At 36.4% G+C, this 18,657-nt stretch overlaps 1 protein-coding gene across 1 annotated transcript in view; it reads right to left on the bottom strand.

The window, feature by feature from the left end:
* Positions 1 to 441: 441 nt before the first annotated feature.
* ppp1r14c (protein phosphatase 1, regulatory (inhibitor) subunit 14C) overlaps positions 442 to 18,657 on the bottom strand; it is a 34,633-nt gene continuing 16,417 nt past the window's right edge. Inside the window, exons 2-4 of the mRNA XM_006625820.3 lie at positions 15,031 to 15,114; positions 13,228 to 13,260; positions 442 to 4,767 (exon numbers count right to left, since the gene is read on the bottom strand). Coding sequence (XP_006625883.1) covers positions 4,693 to 4,767; positions 13,228 to 13,260; positions 15,031 to 15,114 — 192 coding nt within the window. The 3' untranslated portion in view covers positions 442 to 4,692. The remainder of the gene's footprint in view (positions 4,768 to 13,227; positions 13,261 to 15,030; positions 15,115 to 18,657) is intronic.

Raw genomic sequence — 18,657 nt, 5'->3', positions numbered from 1 at the left:
CTTTAATTACAAATGCTAATATCTTGTTTGCCCTTTTTATTGCTTCCCCATGCAAAAAAAAGGAAATGACATGCCAACATCTCCTTTTCCCATTTTGTTACAGATTATTTTTGCTCCTTGTTTACAATATCCTGCACTTCTCTACATCCAACATCTGCTAAGTATTTGTCCAGTCGTGAATATTAATGTTGTTCTCCAGGGGTTACTGGAGCACATGAGCTAAGCCAATATGACTTTCCATAATGGGTGTTCTATCAATTCCTCTCTCTCTGTGAATTTCAACTGATAAGCCACAATGAGAACACAAATGTACAAAATTAGAGAAAAATATGCAGAACAACTATACTAGGACTTGGAATATCAGTTTTACTCTTTTCCCCTTTGAAATGGATACCAAAATTACCCTGAATTGTTCAAATTAAATAATGACTGGGAAATGACTTGAGGAAAACATGTTTTATTTGTGAAGGTGGATGTCTCCTTTGGCTATAAACACTAAACATTCAGTAGTACTATTATTGTATCACTCAATTATCCTGCGGACATAACTGTACAAATTTGCAAAAAAACATTCTCATACCTCGGTTTCTCAAACCAAAACAATTTAACAAAATAACAGATTCTGCAAGAGACCAAAGGAATTTTCCAAAGAAATCAACACCCTAAGTGTGCCGACGTGCAGAACAGACTGGTAGATGTGAACGCCGACTGTTCATTGCTTCATGATCTACAGCTCAGGCTTGTTTTTGGTTTTTTTCCAGCAGTTCACGTCAGAATAAAAAACGAGTAGACAGAGATGCATTTTTGTTCTAAATTTGTCAGAACACAAATGTACACAGGAGAGGTCAGATTAAGTACTGGTTGACTGGGCATATGAAGGGGAACATGCTGGAAATCAGGTTTGATGTTGTACACGTCAAGTGCTTTGGGCCATTTGAGTGGTCTATTTTTATTTGTTGCATTTAAAAAAAAAGTATCATCTAAATTGAAAATGATGGGTTATCAAAACATATTAAAATCTGGTCATTTAAAAGGTCAGTGGATATTACCTGTGGGTTTTCCGTGTTGATTTCTCTTTTATACACATTCGAATACACTTTTATACACATCCTGATACTATTAACCAAAACTGTATTGATTTTCCCACATTAATATTCTTTAAAACTTGGAAAGCCCAATTCTAACCTCATGCCACTTTGTGCTTACAAAGGCAAAAATCTACTGCCAACACATTTAACAGCAGTACTGTATTACCACCTTCTAACATGAGATCTTCAGGTCTGAAAAGTAAGCAAGGCTGGCCCTCTGAAGCAAAATTCTCAAACCAATGCTACAATATGACCACCAGAGACTGATGTAGGAGGTACTCTCCATTGAGGGATGTTGAACTGAAGGGATGTTGGTATAGCTCATAAGAGCAGGGGTAGTCCCTGAGTGCCCTGGCTAAATTCCCCTCTATAAGCCTCCAACACAATCTGTCCTCCCTTAATTCCACAGATCTTTCTTTCTCATTTTCTCAGCCTGATCTGCTGTATAATGGGCCTGCCACATGTCATGGAGATGGGTGCTGCTCCTTAGTGACGGGTGAAGTGGGTCACTTATTATATATCAAGTGGAAAGTCCTTCGGGATGAAATCACCATACACAGTAGATGAGCAATTGTTTTTATTAATTTAATTATACTGCACTTATTTTATTCATTGGCCAAGATAGTCCACTGTGGGGAAAAAATGGAAAGCTTGATTGAAGGCTGCTGAAATTGGATTAGGAATCATGCAAACATACTACAAAATACACAATCATATTTTACTAAAATATACAAAAACATCTTCTCTTTGTGAGCTCAAAAGGAAACATTCAATCATCCACTCGGGTTTATTATGCACTCACCTCAAAATTCTTTTGTATTTTTAGCTTTTCAGCCATGAGAAGCTAAACCAAAACTTGCAGATTTGGTGACTATAACCTGGTCTCAGTAACATTAAATCAATTTTAACTATAAACATCACCTCACAGGACACAAATTGCACTTGACCCACTTTTCCTTCTACGTCCCAGACATCCATTTTCATTTGGATGTCCTCAGCAGTCCCCTTATTAAGTATGGAGAATGTTCCATGATTATTTTATCTAATCAAGTTCAATGGGGGTGAAGGCATGATACAAAATTCACTCCGCCAAATCCAACTACATCAAAAGCTTGGTGGTACAGGTACTAATATGGACACATCAGTTCATTAATTAAAAGACATGACGCATAAACCACTTAAATGGCATTTTGACTTCTGCCTTGCACTAGACTACTTAGTGCTTCCCTACACTTCCAAGGTGCTCTACCTCTGTCCAGTCGATTCCTGGAGCACACCAGAAGATTGAGAAGTTTCCCCCAACACTTAAAGCCAGCCGTCAATATTATTTTTGACCAGAATTGGATGATAAAAGAATACAAAATATCTTTTCTGGTTGGTCTCTAAAATGAGGACATAGCAGATTATTAACGTGCTGAAGGCTGATCATTGACAGTCTGAAAAGCAAGTCCAAGAATTTTAGCCACCAGTACCTAAGTGATGACAAAGATAAGATCAACAGCTAATAAGACTGGTGCCATGGACATTTAGTAACTCATCCACAAAGTGGTCTTTTCAGTAGAGTTAGAACACAGAAGAGATGAAGAAACCCCAAGAGAGACAAGTACAGACCCACCTTTTAAAATGACTGTATACCTTTGTTTAGACATGCTGTACTTCACTGAACCTAGAGGTTCTCTTCTGGAGATAATATAACCAAATGAGGAACTGCATTAAATTGTGAAGATTGGAGTCCCTCCTTTTGTTTCCTCTTTAAAATACCCGTTTGTTATGAAAACACTACCATCCAACCTAAAGACCTTAGTACCATTTATCCCAAAAGCTTTTAAGGTATTTGAGAAAACTTAACATTGAAAACTGTTTTGTTTGTTCTTCTGCCTTTATTGTCAGCAAAAAAAAAAAAACTCTTAAATACCATACATTAAAAAATAAAACCAAAGCTTGCAGATGTACAGAACAAACTTTCAAAAACATTTTCCCCTGTAGAAATCTGTTCAATTCACTCAAGGTATAAAAGATAACCAGGTTACACATCCTTCTTTCAATTTACTATACTTAAGAATACATGCAATTTCAAAATGCCATACATTTTATCCAAAATGTCAGTAGTGTGGAAATCCTTCAAAAATAAAATTGCCATCGTCTGCCCCATTAGAGCTGATGTCTTACAGATTATGAACTTTCCTGAACAATATGGAAGTTTTATTTAAATACTGTCAAGACACTATTTTAGAGCCCTTTAAGCTCTAAAACAGTCTAATAAAAGAAAATAAAACTAAATCAGCACCATTTGTTTTGTCCTAGAAAGGCATTCTGTCTGAGGAATAATAAAAAAATCTGCTTTATAACATCCTGATCCAGGAATAAATAAAACCAAGGATGTCAAATTTAAAATTTCTTAAAATGGAAGAGATAAGTATGAATAAAAACACGTCCAGTGTTCCATAAAAAAATGGTAGCAATCGTGGGTTCACTTAGTTTTTTGCTTATCTGCAAATGTTTTCCAAAATTGAAGGTTCCATCCATTTATTTAATAGTTAATTTGTCCTGCATCATCTTTGGCAGCATACCATAGTCAATTGTTTAGAAAATTTAATTTCGATGGCCACAAATAAGGAATATCCATTGGCCTGTGCTTGCAATTCCAAAGCCTATAATCCCCGTTGTAACACACCTCATGACAACAGGCTGAACAGTTATGCTGCATAACTGTTCAGCCTGTTAAAACACACTGCACATGGTTTCCAACCACAAGTTTGAACGTGCAACGGTTGTTAGTCATCTTCAATATTCTCCATAAATGTACGTGCTTTTATCCACAAATAACTTTGTTATACTGCCAGACATCAATATTTACTGGTATTATTGAAATTAATTCAGCACTTCTTGAACACCCTTGTATGAAATGTAAAGGTAAGGCTTGTACAATTCTGTGGATTTTTAAACTTCACACGCCTGCTGACAGGAGGTGTTTGAAAATCTTGTGCTTCCGTTAACCATCAAAAGATTAACTAGGTAGTTTCCAAAATAAAACAAATCTAGAGCAAAGATTAATGATGCAAAGAATTAAACTCCTCTGAAAAGACCAAAATGGGGAAACTCAGTTTCTGCAAGGATCCTATAACTCAAATGCTTTCAATCCTTATGATTAGTAATATATTAGCCAATATGTGTTTATTTAAAAAAGAAAGTGTGCTACTATTAAAATAGGGAAGAAGCCTCTTAACATTGCCTGTACAGATCACAGTGGAAGTGTTTTTATAATAATCGAGCAAATAATTGTACCAAGTCCTCTCTCCCATAATCCACAAACGAACTGCATTATAACTGCAATACCAATCACTGTTGTTTCAGCTTTGCCAAACTTAAAAAAAGACAGATATGGGAAGCAAATGGGCTCTAGACTTGACTTCCTGGCATAACCTAAATCATAAACCTCAAAAACACCACAGTTAAATTAAAAAATGTCCTTTAGATAGCATTTTCTTGTACAAATAGCTCCCCAAAACCAAAAAAGGCATTTGAGGATCTTAATGAAGAGTCCATTTTGCGTTTTTGATTCTGGCTTATGGCTGATGCACTGTTGATCATTGTCAGGCCACTATTATAGACCCTTTTTTTGAGGAGCACTTAGCTTTCTCATCCCTCTTATCCGTGACAACAGCTCTTTGACGAACTCCTGCAAGACACAAGAAGCATTGTACATATGAGAACAATTTTTAAAAAATGCATTGAGCTAGAAAATGAGTTGGTAAACTGCTGCTAATTACTGTTGGTAGCTATTATTGGGAAAAGAATGCAGATGACAGTACTAAAAAGGGAAGGAAAAAAAGTTGACAAAATCCATCATTATACCTTGCTGCAAACTTGTGTGTATCTGAACCAACAGGTATTGCATACAAATGTGTCCTCCGATGCTCATCTGGCCTGAATGCATTTAAGATGGGAGCTTTGATCACAGAACAAAAACCTACCATTAGAGTGTCAATATAACTGATCCTTATATTGGTCTCCATATTATTATAATGTGCAGTGATTCATCAAATCTTACACTATCATCTCTCTGAATGTCATAAATTGATTTCTCAAAATTCAGTCTTCAGACGTTAGCAACCAGAAATGTACTCTTTACAGTTAATCCCCCTAACTTTGCTCTTCCTTAGCCTGCATCAGTATGAGAGAGAGAGAGAGAGAGAGAGATTTTCTACAACACAAGTTTTAAATGAAAAAAAAAACAAAAACAAAATGAAAGCATATATCCACCTCATCACCTACTATAGCTAATTGTAGAAACCCTAAGGACATCTTGCACAGAAGGGGGTGCTGGCAACAGGTTCCACATGCACCACAGCCCCACCCATGAAATGTGTGGCAGAAAATAAACTTGAGTTGCCCCTCCTGTCAGCCTGCCATCCCTTTGTTATCAGTTCATGTATCAACAAAGCTCAAGATGCATCTATACAACAGCATGGCTATCAGTTTTGCAACTCGGGGCAGAGAGCTGGGCTGTAAAGACCCAGTGAGAAACTGATTAAACTCTCCATTTCTCCTGCATCTTACAGTGCTTGCATGATCACAAACCAAACTCCTACAACTTGTGTATAGAGGAGACTCCTGTTCTCCATTTTAAATGTACTGTCCTATAGTGCCCACTTCCTCTGCATTTCATTGTTGGTTCTGAAGAAGTCCCACGATTTGACTTTGTCAGAGTCTTTGATAATTGTTAATATTTAAAACTGAAATTTTTGGTGCACCAGAGTAGGACGTTCCTCTAAGATTTAGTTGCTCTTATTTGGACACATTCCAAAACTGCAGGAACATTTTTGCTTTGCATCATAACACTGGATGCAATATTCAAAATGCAGCCTTATTTTTGCACTGCACAAATTTTAAAATCAAATGTAACATCTCGGCTTTTAAAGATGTATTCTAAAATTGTATTGCATCGATGAAAACGATCCGTCAAACACCTAAAGTTTTTCCCCCCATGATCAACCTCAAAGCTCTGCATTTCTTTTATAGTTTAGTATTTTTTCTACTTGTATTTAGGACTTATTTGCATTTAAATTTGCCATGTGTATACCTACTCATGAATTGGATTTAAATCTTTTCAGATTTTCTTTGCAAAACTGCAAAGTCTGCTTAGGTATCAGGTTATTGTCCTTTGTACAGTAAATTGATCCATTCTGGATGAGAGATGCATAACCCTGACTGACAGACTGACTTGAGTCAAAGAGAATTTACACACAAAAAACAGTTTCAGAATGAAAAGAAATAACCTTTTCCTATGGTTTTTAGGCATCTTTATCATCCAAATGAATTCATTGAGGGGAAAAAAAAATGTGCAACCCCTGAATTGTTCAAGCACCCCAGAGAAAAAGTAATCCCAAATCATACAGATTACTTCATCATCAGTTTCATTTTGAATAAGAGCAGTCGTGGCATTTCATTCACTAATGCTTACATACTTCAGAGGTGGACATGAAACCAGTGCATTCTGTGGGGCAAAACGGCACTACACAAAGCTGGACAGTCCACCTGTGCATCCACACATCACCAGATCGCTAGTCCCTTTTGTTATTTTTTCAGATTCCTGTATTCAATGCAACTTCCACAATTTCAAACAAATATTGGTACCTACTATACAGATCCAAAACTGGGTTTTTACTGAAGAAATCTGTTTATTTTGGTCAATGTTAGTGACAGTGTCCCTACCTGAGTATTGAACTCACAATCCACAGATCAGGAGTCTATTTCCTGCCCTTTTGTCTTACTGGCATATATACAGTATTTTGGCTTTGGTAAGTTTCATTGTGCATGACACCACTGCCCGAATTCAGTCTCTGCGTACAGCCACATTGCAGTTTAAAAAATGAGCACCAACTTTAATCATGCAGAAGGTAATTATAGGAACAAAAAAAAAACCTATAAATGCACTTTCAATAAAAAAGGCAAACTTGATCCACAAAGACGAAACCGAATGCAGTGTTAGTCCCGAAATCACCCTTTGCAGGAAATTAATGGCTTGATAGAATAAAAGCAGCAGTGCTAGGCAACAAAAATCCAATCAAATAGCAATGTTGCAGTGTCCGACCTATTGCACCCTTGAGAAAAGCCCTTAACCAAAAAGGCTTCTATCTGAAGCATGGTCTTTGCTATACAGTATATAGGAAATAAAAGAATATTAATCTGGTGCAGGGACTAATTATGATCAGATTAAATTTAAAAGAACCATTCTATTTACAGGAAAAAGGAATAAAAGTGCTTTGTTGATTACATGCAAACATCGATGCCAGAAAGCAATTCATGTACTACACATAGTATAGGACAACAGTGTCTGTATACAGTACAGTATGTGCTCAGTCAATAGTTACAGTATATTGCCTTTTCATAAATGAACACTAGTTAGCAAAACGGTCTTCCTTTTTATAGAGTGCTTGTTTTTTTTTGACTCCCCTATCTAACAATGTTCTGCTGATCTTTAAAGCTTCTCTTACTAAGAAAAACAACAGCAACACTCTCAGGCACCTCTAAGCAAAACAGTGGAGCTTGGGGTCAGGAGGATGGCCCATCAACTCGCACCCTCATTAAAATAGTCACTTTCAGATCAGCTGTCAAATCACTAAAGACAAGCACAATGATAAAACCAATCGAAACAAAAGGCGTAGCAGGACATTATGAGTACCTTGAGTCCATGACCTACTTTATAAATTTCAACTGCAATGCATGTCCGCAGGTAATGAAGCTCTGACACAGATGCAGACTCTTAGCAGCTATGTCCTTTGAGGATTACTGTTCTCTAATCCGCCCTCAGACTCCTTCAGAAGTGAGCCCCCCACACAGTGACCTTGCAGCACCTCTAGCAAAAACGACACTGACGGCTATTTCAATTGATGGCTTTTTTTTTCTGTTTTAACATAAAACGGAGTTTATAGCTATAAAATGTTCCTTTGTCCTATCATTATTATTAGCAGAAGTGCTACATTTCCTCTTTCCCCAAATGATTCCTAAGAAATTGAAAATTAACATTTAATATTCGAGGACAATACCCACTGGAGAAGTAATTAAAGACAGACAATGAAAGTGCATAATTCAGGAACATGATGTTCCAATGTCTGTTACCTAGTAAATTATTTTAAGTTTAAAGAATCGGAACACTAATTTGAAGCATACTCCTGGTCTGTATTTTGAAATATAGTACCAAGTACTTGCTTATGACACCAACATGAAATGTGCAGTTACTTAAATGCTGTATTTTGTGAAAAACTCACCCGTTTTAAACAAGATCCTAAATGTTAAGTGTGATGAAACAAAAATCAGCCAATTAACACACAGGTACCACTTTTACACTAATCACTCATTGATGGTTTGTAACTAAGAAGACTCTCATACAAAAGCAATATGCATGTTCAACTTCTGTTTTAGGTTGGTTATGACAGGATGAAGACAAGACTGCTGTGCATTATCATTATCCGGAAAAAACACCATGCCAAAAGCAAAAAATTCAATGACTTGTAACCTTGAAAACCTTCAGTCGTAGCTCTGCATGAAGACTATTAAGTATCCAGTTTAAGCAGAGCCAAATTCTTCCAAAAACACATACTTGAAGCAAAACAATTACAGTACAAAGAGAAATGGGAATTGTGTCTTCACTTGAAGATATGAACAAAGGCGACTCATTCATCAATGGGTAATTGCCAATTATTTGCTTAACTGCGGCGTGTTTACTGGCATGTCTGCATACCTCTCTTGATTGCAACTGTATCCTTTCTTGAGTCCCCCATTTACAGTGTTTTGTGCCAATGCAATCGTGGCACTGGGATATTGTGCAACAACTCTTCTGCTTTCCCCTGACCTCACACTACCACCATCATAATAAAATACAAGTAGCCTAACTTTTCATTTGAGATTCAGCCTCTGAGCTGAAACACCATATTTGTCTTGAGTAATAGTAATAAACAATTCCTTACACTTATATAGTGCTTTTCTGGACACTACACTCAAAGTGCTGTACAGGTAATGCGGCTCCCCTCCTTCACCACCAACGTGCAGCATCTACCTGTATGATGTCCTTGGTGGCTTAGAATAGCCTTTTCATACCATATCCTGCTTTAGGTGCCCATCTGTTATAGTTACAGAAAAGTGTCCCATTAGGTAAGCCTCAACCGATTCCTGTTCACTGCATGTGGAGTTCATGGAGCCCAGTGGAGCAGTGAATTCCTCATCGTTGCTCTGTGTTTAATAATTTCTTCCCAAGTCTCCAAAGTGGTAAGCACTAAGTGACTAGCAAGTGATCAACATTCCAGTTAATGGAGGATTCCTGCTCAACCTCTTCCTTGGTACAGATCTTTTGAGAACCGAATTTGTTTCGTTTTTTTTGCACGGTTAACGTCTTATAACTGTGCTGTGGAAATGACCCATGGCTAATTTTAAAAACGGACACCAATTTGTTTTGTTTTCCCCCATTAAACCGTTTTGTAATTAGTATAAGTAATTAGTTTGGGTCTTTTTGCTAACCTCTGAACCTTCTAAAGAAAAAGAGGAACATTTATCTCAAATACTCCTTCAAGCTTCCATGACCTATGTAAAGTAAAAGCAGTCATCCTCCTTTGACAGTGAGGCTTCCCCTTATTTCTTAATCCGAATAAAATACCAAGTTTATTTGTAAGACTAGCAATACTTATGAAATGCATGGAAAAAAATAACATTGATACGGCCAGTACATTGCATTTCATACACTTTAAATTGTTTTACTTGGGGAAAAGATTGAGCCATACTTAAGCAAGACCCTAGAACAGATGGTTTGCTCTTTTAAAAACCCAGCAGCAGTAACGCATAAAAGTAGAGTACAGTATATAGTACATTTCCACTTAAAGTTGGAAAATATTTTTTGATAAAATTTTAATCTTTTGTGAGGAATTCTAAAATTGCAGGTGGTAGGCATTCAAGGATGTGCAGATTTTTTGAATGAAAACTGCTGAAATGGATAGACAACTCATTGGGGCTGCATGCTCAAATTGGGATTATTAGTGGAGGATCCTAGGATTCTGTATTAGAACCTATATTCCCTCTAAATCACACCACTGATCTAGATTCCAGTAGCAAACTAAAAGTTTTCAGATGCTATACACCATGGCAGCTGCAAAGGGAAGTCCAAGAAACTCAGATTGAATTCAAGAATATTTGATCAAGATAATAATAATAATAATAACTAACACTTATATAGCGCTTTTCTGGACACTCCACTCAAAGCGCTTTACAGGTAATGGGAACTCCCCTCCACCACCACCAATGTGCAGCATCCACCTGGATAAACTACTTCGGTCACATTCACAATGTTATATGCAGTCACTTCTAGTTTTGTTTTGAGATCTAATAATACAGATGAGCTTTAAGAGTGCTTATGAGTTGAGTCTGTGCTAATCCATCATATTTGTCTTCTACTCACTGTGGGGAAGCAAAATGTAAATGTAAAGCAAAAACAAGGTTAACATATACGTATATGGATAAGTGTAGGATTCAAGTCAAAACTGTACAATGCACTATGCAAGACCTCACTTACAATACAGTGCAAAATATATTTCTAAAGTCCGTCTAGAAAAGAACAACCAGGGAACATATTACTCTGACAGACTAAAAAAAAACTTTTAGTCTCAAACCGAGAAGACTATTAGAGGACTTGATTCAAGTATCAGGTCATCAGTGGAACTGCCAAAATTAGCCAAAAGAACTCCATTAGACTCAGTGAAAAACCAATTGGGGACATGCATGGAGAAAAAGTGCAATTAAAACAAGAGGCACTTCTGAAAAATAAAGGGCTGTAGGAGTTGGGAACAAGAAATCAACCAATCTCGTCTTTCAATAAAACAGCAACATGAAATCCTTAAACCAACCAACTATCTGAAACGATATGGACTAGAAGGGGTAAACAGTAACATTGTGAAAACATAATGTTCAACTTCAAAGCCATCTAGCCAAGACACAAAACTCACATATTACAGTTGCATTACTGCGAGTTCGTAATATACAGATTCACTTCTCAGTTAGACTGCTGAATAAATACGGCTATACAGTACATCTTAATTATTCAAATTTATCTCAAGCTGCTCTTAACTCAATGCGCAACGTCAGGATAATGCAATACAACTAAAGGCAAACAAAATAATTTAGACAAACACCTTTACAACAATCCTTATCTACAAATTAATGAACAAAGATGAAGAATGCCTATAATAAAAAACATTTATACATTAAATGAATAAAAGATTCCTATAGCACTCAGACCATTGGAGTATTTCACAGCATCACAAAATGTCGACAAAGCAGCAGTTAGGTCTACTACAGTTTCATCTGGTGCAGCAGAAGTGAATTTAACACTTTCCAGAACAATTAAAACCATAATACTTCATTAAAACAAATAGCTTTACCCTTGCCTGTGAATGATCCTTTATGTATAAAACCTCTAAACAAAACCACAGTACAACACATTCCCTTAAAATAAATGTACTAAAGTGACATTTAAAAGCCTTTCCCTCATGGCACATAGTTCCACAGAAAAGAGATACTATAAATTAGGTCATTGAGGAGATGGTTTCAGTTGAGCTGTTTGCTGCAGATGTTCGTGTGAGAAGAATGGTGGCTGACTGAAGCATGAGATGTGTGATCAGGCAGCTTCCCATTCTTAAGACTTTCACGTCAGACCAGACAGACTACCTCTTTCATGGATTCAATGCTAGTGAGTGACCTGAATAAAATGTGCCGCATCTGGCAAGAGAAAACCACTAAAAGTGTTGCACAAAAGGTGTCCGATTGACTAGACAAACTCCTTCTTCCCCCCCCTCAGAAACCCTCAGACAGACAAGGAAGGGAAAAAGACAACATAATAATATCAAAGGCAAACTGTTTGCTTTAAATTAAATGCGTTTTAGGTCAAATTAGACCACCTGCATGGGCGCACAGTATCTTTGCCTTACGGGCTGAATCTCTCATTTCACACACCACCCCTTATTTTTGACAATACAAAACACCAAAGATAAAAGCTATGTAACACAATCTACAAAGTTAATTTGCTGTTATCACAGTGCAAAATAATAACAGAGCAAATCAATTTAAACACATTTATTTTGTACTAAATGAAAACTGAAGGCCATATGTGCAGATCTTTAATAAAATTATGCAATACTATGGCAGTTCATTACACTATATAAACTTCATTTATGAGAATGACACTACATGAAAGCAATCGAGTTAATTCTTTAGTAAAACCGTTGTATACCTGTACATAATATAGTGCTGATTGGAATGGATTGGTTACTGATTATTTAACCAAAAACCAAACTAAAGGAATCATCTATTAAATATTCCAATTGCTTCTATAAAACGGGTCTTGGACAATTTCCCAAGAAAGCAATAACTCATATGTACCACCACTTGCTGCTTTAATGATTCAATAAACTGATAGGCTTTATAGTAAACAGATTCCATCTTCCTTAAAAGAGAACATAGCTTTGTCATAACTTTGTTCTGAGTTTACAAAGGGCAGAACCTTCCACCCATAATACCAAACAGGTTATTAAATGTAAAAGAATTTACTTTAAAAAAAAAAAGAATAGGATGACTCACACAATACAGTTTTAAAGCACTAAGACAAATGATCAGGTGCTGAAACGCCCATCTCACTGACTAGTCAATGATAATGGTATTTGATTTCAAATGTAATGTAAACTCATCTTATTCTACAATAACTAAAAAGATACTTGGAATGATATCTTGACACGAAAAGTTACAAAAGTTATGGTTATTTAAAGGCAATTCAAAAAATAAAATCAATGTGAAAACGCCGAATCTATATCTTATAACAGCTATCATCCACTTCCATTATTTTTTTTGGCTTATCTTAATAGACCTGGGTACTGAGAAGCATTAAAATAAATACTGTACTTGTCTAAGTGAATGTGATAACCCTCGAGTCCGGTGCATTTCCAATAGTCCAATCTCACCTCAGCACAGGCAGGTGGATTTTGGTGTAGAAAAACATGCATTTCTGTACTTAACATGCACATTTCTGTACTTAACATTCAGATAATTAAATTCCTTTATCAATTTGCAAAAATGAGAAAAGTGATTAAAAAATACTTACTTCTGTGGGTTTATAACAGTCTATCAGTGATTCCTTAAAAGAAACAAAGAAAACAAAATGAGTTTTTCCAAAGTGATCATGACTTGTGACAAAGGTGTTTGGGTTTTAACAGGATGACTTAGTTGAATGTGAATTCCCAAAATATATTTTTCTTTGAGGACAAATTTACTCTTTCACCAGAGTTATTTTTAAAATATTTCCATTGCACAAGGTTGAAACATTCAGAGCAACAGGTCTAACAGGACAAATGCATATATGATTAAGCCTTTATTTGGTTGAGTCAACCGTCTACATTCCACAGAACAGAATAAGGAGTTTGTTGTTAGCAGTAAAATGGCCTTTCTATAAGATGTACAAGGTTTGGCTGCACATCAGAGCAATAATTCCATTTTCAATACATTTAGACATTTTACAAGGAATCATTTAGCAGCAAACAAAGGTGGGGACACGTCTAGGGACTAACATTCCAGCTCCAGAAATTAAGTGCGTATTCCAGGGTCTAAACTTGCAGGCCAGAAACAGCAATTCAGAAATTGGGGAGTTAACCAATGATAAGCACAATTTAATACTCTCAAGTGTCAGTATCACTGACAGATGACCTTCACTATCACTGCTAAGATAAACTGTACTGTATTGACTGATAAAACCTCTGACAAGAGCACTATGTTTCATTTGGCCTGTAAGAATGACAAGTTACTTTATGCGGTTTATTTTCAAAACCGTCATAAAAATGCTCCTTCTGAAGGCCAAGCGATTTGAATGTTCTTGTGAAAAGTCAAAGCATTTTTCTTTGATGGCTAAATTCAAGGTACATACATTCTGGAATATAAGTCATTTCAAGAGATTAAAAAAATAACAGTATTAAAAGAAAACTTGCTCCATGTAAACTGAATGCGTGCAGCACAAAACATCAGTGCAGTGGCTCTGTGGCTAAGGATCTGTGCCTGTGGCTGGAAGGCTGCCGGTTCAAATCCTGTGGCCGGCAGAGGAATCCTACTCCGTTGGGCCCCTGAGCAAGGCCCTTAACCCCAACTGCTGCAGGGGTGCTGTATAAATGCCTGACCCTGCACTCTGACCCCAAGCTTCTCTTCCTGTCTGTGTATCTCATGGAAAGCAAGTTGGGGTATGCAAACAGACGAATTCCTAATACAAGAAATTGTATATGGCCAATTAAGTAATCTGATCTTATCAATAAGAGTAAAAGAAGCAAACATACAGTACTTGATAATTGGTTGAAAAGGCAAACAAAATGCTGAATCTCACACCAAACTGTGGTAACGTTTAAGCCCTTGTAAACTTGTGGTTACATGTTATACAGTACTTATAACTGTTACTTACACAAAGCAATAGTTAATAAGTAACAGCTTATAATTTCTTAATGTCCATGTGTGAACCACAAATTGAACTGGAGGAATCTGAAAGGGTTTGACAGGTGAGGTGCCCATTTTTTTATAGGACCCGAAATGTAATGGCACAAACCTTAGGTTGTATTGCCTCTGAAGATAAGCATATCATTTTAAATTTCACTTCTTTACTCGAGACCAAAAAAGAACTTCGAAAGGGTTTGATACACATTTATCAGCCTGAAAACATCTCATTAAATCATGACGTATCTCCTCAGTATAGAACTACTGCGGCTTCCCTCACAATTTCAATTACTTAACTTCTAGAATTATTCAATGCAGGGTATTTTGCCATTCAGAATTTTTTTTTGTAACAGTCATTAAAAATGGCCCATACTGACTTATTTACAGTACAACTGACTTGACGGAGTCTAGATGTGTGCTCTGCTTTTAAACTCACTTGTAATTTAGTGGCCCGTTCATCTTCACTGGGTTCATCCAGAAGGTCATCAATGTCTATTTCAACTTCTGGCATTTCTTCCTCCTATGCAAAGAGAAAACATTGTTTGCACAATCTGTACACAGCAGTCAAAAGTCTTAACATGTATTACTAATTAATGAGGGGACTTCTGACAGATTTTGGTACAATCACCGTAACATAAATTACTTTTATAAACCAAATGACATGAGGTTTTGCATCTATTTTCTTAGAATGAGAAAGAACCAGTGCAATACAAATGTGCAGTATTACAGACCATAATGCCTGGGAAAAAACCAAAACAGGACCTCACAAGGCAAATCTTTGTTAAGTAGCAGCATCTTTAGCATCTTAAAGTCCCAATGCCGCTTGTTTGGGGCTACTTTCACACCCAGTAATTACAAAACAGTAGAGAAAAGCAGAATGAGAGTGAATGGGAAGTCCTTGCAAATACAGAAGTGCAAAAAATGATCCTGATTACGCGGCTGTCCCCTGACATAGCCGTATCAAAACAGTAAATGGAAAATAAGGAATCACCAACACCATGTTTAAACTAGGAAAGACTTCTAGCTTGTAAACTAAAATTAATGAGATGGTGTTTGATTTTACAGAGTACATCTTGAGAAATGGAGACATGGAACACTTAAAAGGCATCAGTCATGAGTTGCCGTAACTTCAACAAGGCTGACAATTGCCCTATCAACCCAGTATATTAGGATGTTTGCAAGAAGACCGAGTTCTCATTACCACACATAGTGAATAAAGGTCTCCACAAGATCTTGCTTTGTAAATTCACTCCTGTCCTACCTCATTAGCATTTAATGAAAAAGGTCCAATACTACAAATGCTTAATATATCTACTTAAAGATTTCTACACACATACTAGAGAAACCGATTTGAGATATTTGACTTTAAGATTATGAAAATCAGTTAAGGAGGTTCTTAAACTGGTGTTGTACTGTATATTAGAAAATGCTCAAAGTCAGCATCAATTCTCATTGTGTGAATTCAAAAAAGGTGTATTTATGATTTTATTACACTTAAGATTTAAATTCATTTTAATGACATGTCCCTGCCACTTTAAAACAATCAAGCAAACACTTTCCAATTGTGGGGAAACTGCATAATCAACGGAAACTTCCTTTCTACTGGAGGAATATCAGAATATAGAAGACAAGAGCTATACTAAGTGATGCTAAAGGAGCATACAGACTGTCATGTATTACAGTCACAAGTCCAGAAACATTCTGTGCTGCAATTCCTCTTTACAGTAGTAATCTTGCACAGCTGAAAAGAGGAAAAATCTTATGCACTCATTCATTATCCGACAGAGATCTACTGTATTATGCTTTTAATTTAGTTTTCGGGTGAAAGGAGAAAGTGAAAATTAAATACGTACCGTCATTAAGTTGGAATTTACTTTTAATAACTTTAAAAGGCATGGATTGCATTTTGATGTTTTATTGCACAAACAATATGGCAATTCCCAAGAGAAAACACTGGATTAACTTGAATGCAAATTGGCATCAATCTTCCTGAGCGTTTCTATGGAAACAGTCAGGCAAAGTACTCAACCCAACAAAACGCCCTGAATTTAAAACATGGGTACTAAGGTCCTAAAAACCACATGCATTGTTAAAGAGAAAATATTTAACCCGCACAGCTGTATCTAAAAAGGAAACTGCACAACAATTTTCCTCAAAACAACTGCTGCTTCTTCAAGCGTGTACTGTACATAGAGCCAACAAAGAGAATGCTAGAAATTCATTCTTTTTTTGCCAACAATTTAAAAAAAATTGAAACAATTTTTACAACTTTAAGCGCAAGGCTAAGCATTTATGAAATTGCTTGGTTAATGCCATTTTTGTAAAGAATATAAAAACTGTACAGCTACTATATATGGGGGTTAAACTAAAAAAACAAATGAGTTGCCACAAAAAGTAGAAAAGTATTTATTGAGCTTGTGATGGAAACAAATAGAATATCCAACATTATAGGCTTCACAGGTATATTAAGATTGACGATTGTTGATCTGCATTTTACATTTTTCGTTTCTTTGCAGTTTTTGTCAACAATAAGCATTTCAACCATGGAATCATCTGGTTTTGAAGATTTTTAAATCAACTGCTACTTTAAAATAATGGACACATCACTGGGGATTAAACAAAATGGGACATCATATGCTTGTATCCCCCCCCCCAAGAACTTGATATTTCAAGTTTAGCTCCTTTTCAAATTTTCACACACTCATATATATATATAAAAATCAGTTGTCATCTTCAATATCAGATTAGTCACTTGTTGTAAATTACAGGTCATGAAGCAAAAACAGCCTCATAGCAGCTTGACTTGTATAGAATTCCCTGAGAGATGGAGGATGGTTCCATCATAATTAGATGCTAATGTGAACAATTCACTTCAAGGTCAAAAGAGAAGGGGAAGAAAAGGATTCATCATAAACTATACCTCTAATCAATTGAATCAAGGGTCATCAACTTGGAAAGTTTGTTCTAAAATGTAATATGAAGAGTTTTTTGCTGGCTTGGTCAAGGACCTCTAGATTTTAAGGGAGAATTCTCCAATTGCAAGGCAAAATACTTTGGATCTTGGAAAAACTACTCTTCACCACTTTCTTCACTTTTCAATCATTAGCATTGTAATACTGAGGAATTAGTCTTAAGTTTTAATAGCGAGGTCAGGGAGTGATAAAAATCCCCTTTGTTTTGTTCACTGAAGAGGAGTCTGACAGAGCTTACAAAGAAAAGCTACAAATGTGTTGCAGATTCAAATGACACTTATCATGGCAGAGCAATTTTAAGTCTAATTTCTACTACACAGCACATTTAAAGCACTATCACCCCTAGTGGGGCAGAGCAGCCAAAATACATTTCTAACTGCCCCCTTAATTGGGAAATCATTAGATTTACTCTGCTATTCCTTCTGGCTTGCACAATAACTTTGCAGAACTTTTGCTAAAGCAAGTCACACACTAAAACGGTAAAGGAGAAACATATGCTAGAAACACTGACCATCTGCACATTTGGCACATGGGATCTTAATGGTCCAGAACAGAGCTTCTGGTCTGCAATCCAGCAGAAAGCTTATAAATTCTTTGGTGAACCGTCCCCCTCCCAGGGCAGAAATGGGTATAGTAGCAATCTAGACCAATCCAACAAGGCTAAGAGGTCACTAAAACTGATGACACCCCTGTAAGCCTTTGGCCTACATATCATCTCTGTCTGGCCATTTGCTAACCCAAATAAGACCAGATGGCCAAGAGGCTTTAAACTCTGAGTCACTAATTAAAAACAAAGTACCATGACAGTGGTGGATAAATAGAAAGGCAAGACATACACTATTTATATTCAGACACACGTAGCACATACAGCAAAAACAAGTTTAATTTATGGCTTAAATATAACAATGCACTGCAGATTCTGAGAAAACATACTGTATGCATCATCTGCAGCAAGACATTTTGATTAATGGCTTGCAGCAGTGTAGTACCAAAAGTGTGGAATCTATATTAAATTAAGAGCAGCTCAGACATTCAGTCTCTGAATTATTAGAATATGCACCAGTTCTAACAAAAGATCATCCTCCAAACTG

The sequence above is a fragment of the Lepisosteus oculatus genome, chromosome 2 (assembly GCF_040954835.1).
Source record: "Lepisosteus oculatus isolate fLepOcu1 chromosome 2, fLepOcu1.hap2, whole genome shotgun sequence".
In the NCBI taxonomy this organism is placed as follows: Eukaryota; Metazoa; Chordata; class Actinopteri; order Semionotiformes; family Lepisosteidae; genus Lepisosteus; species Lepisosteus oculatus.
The sequence above is the reverse complement of the archived record's forward strand: the minus strand, read 5'-3'. Positions and strand labels throughout refer to the sequence as shown.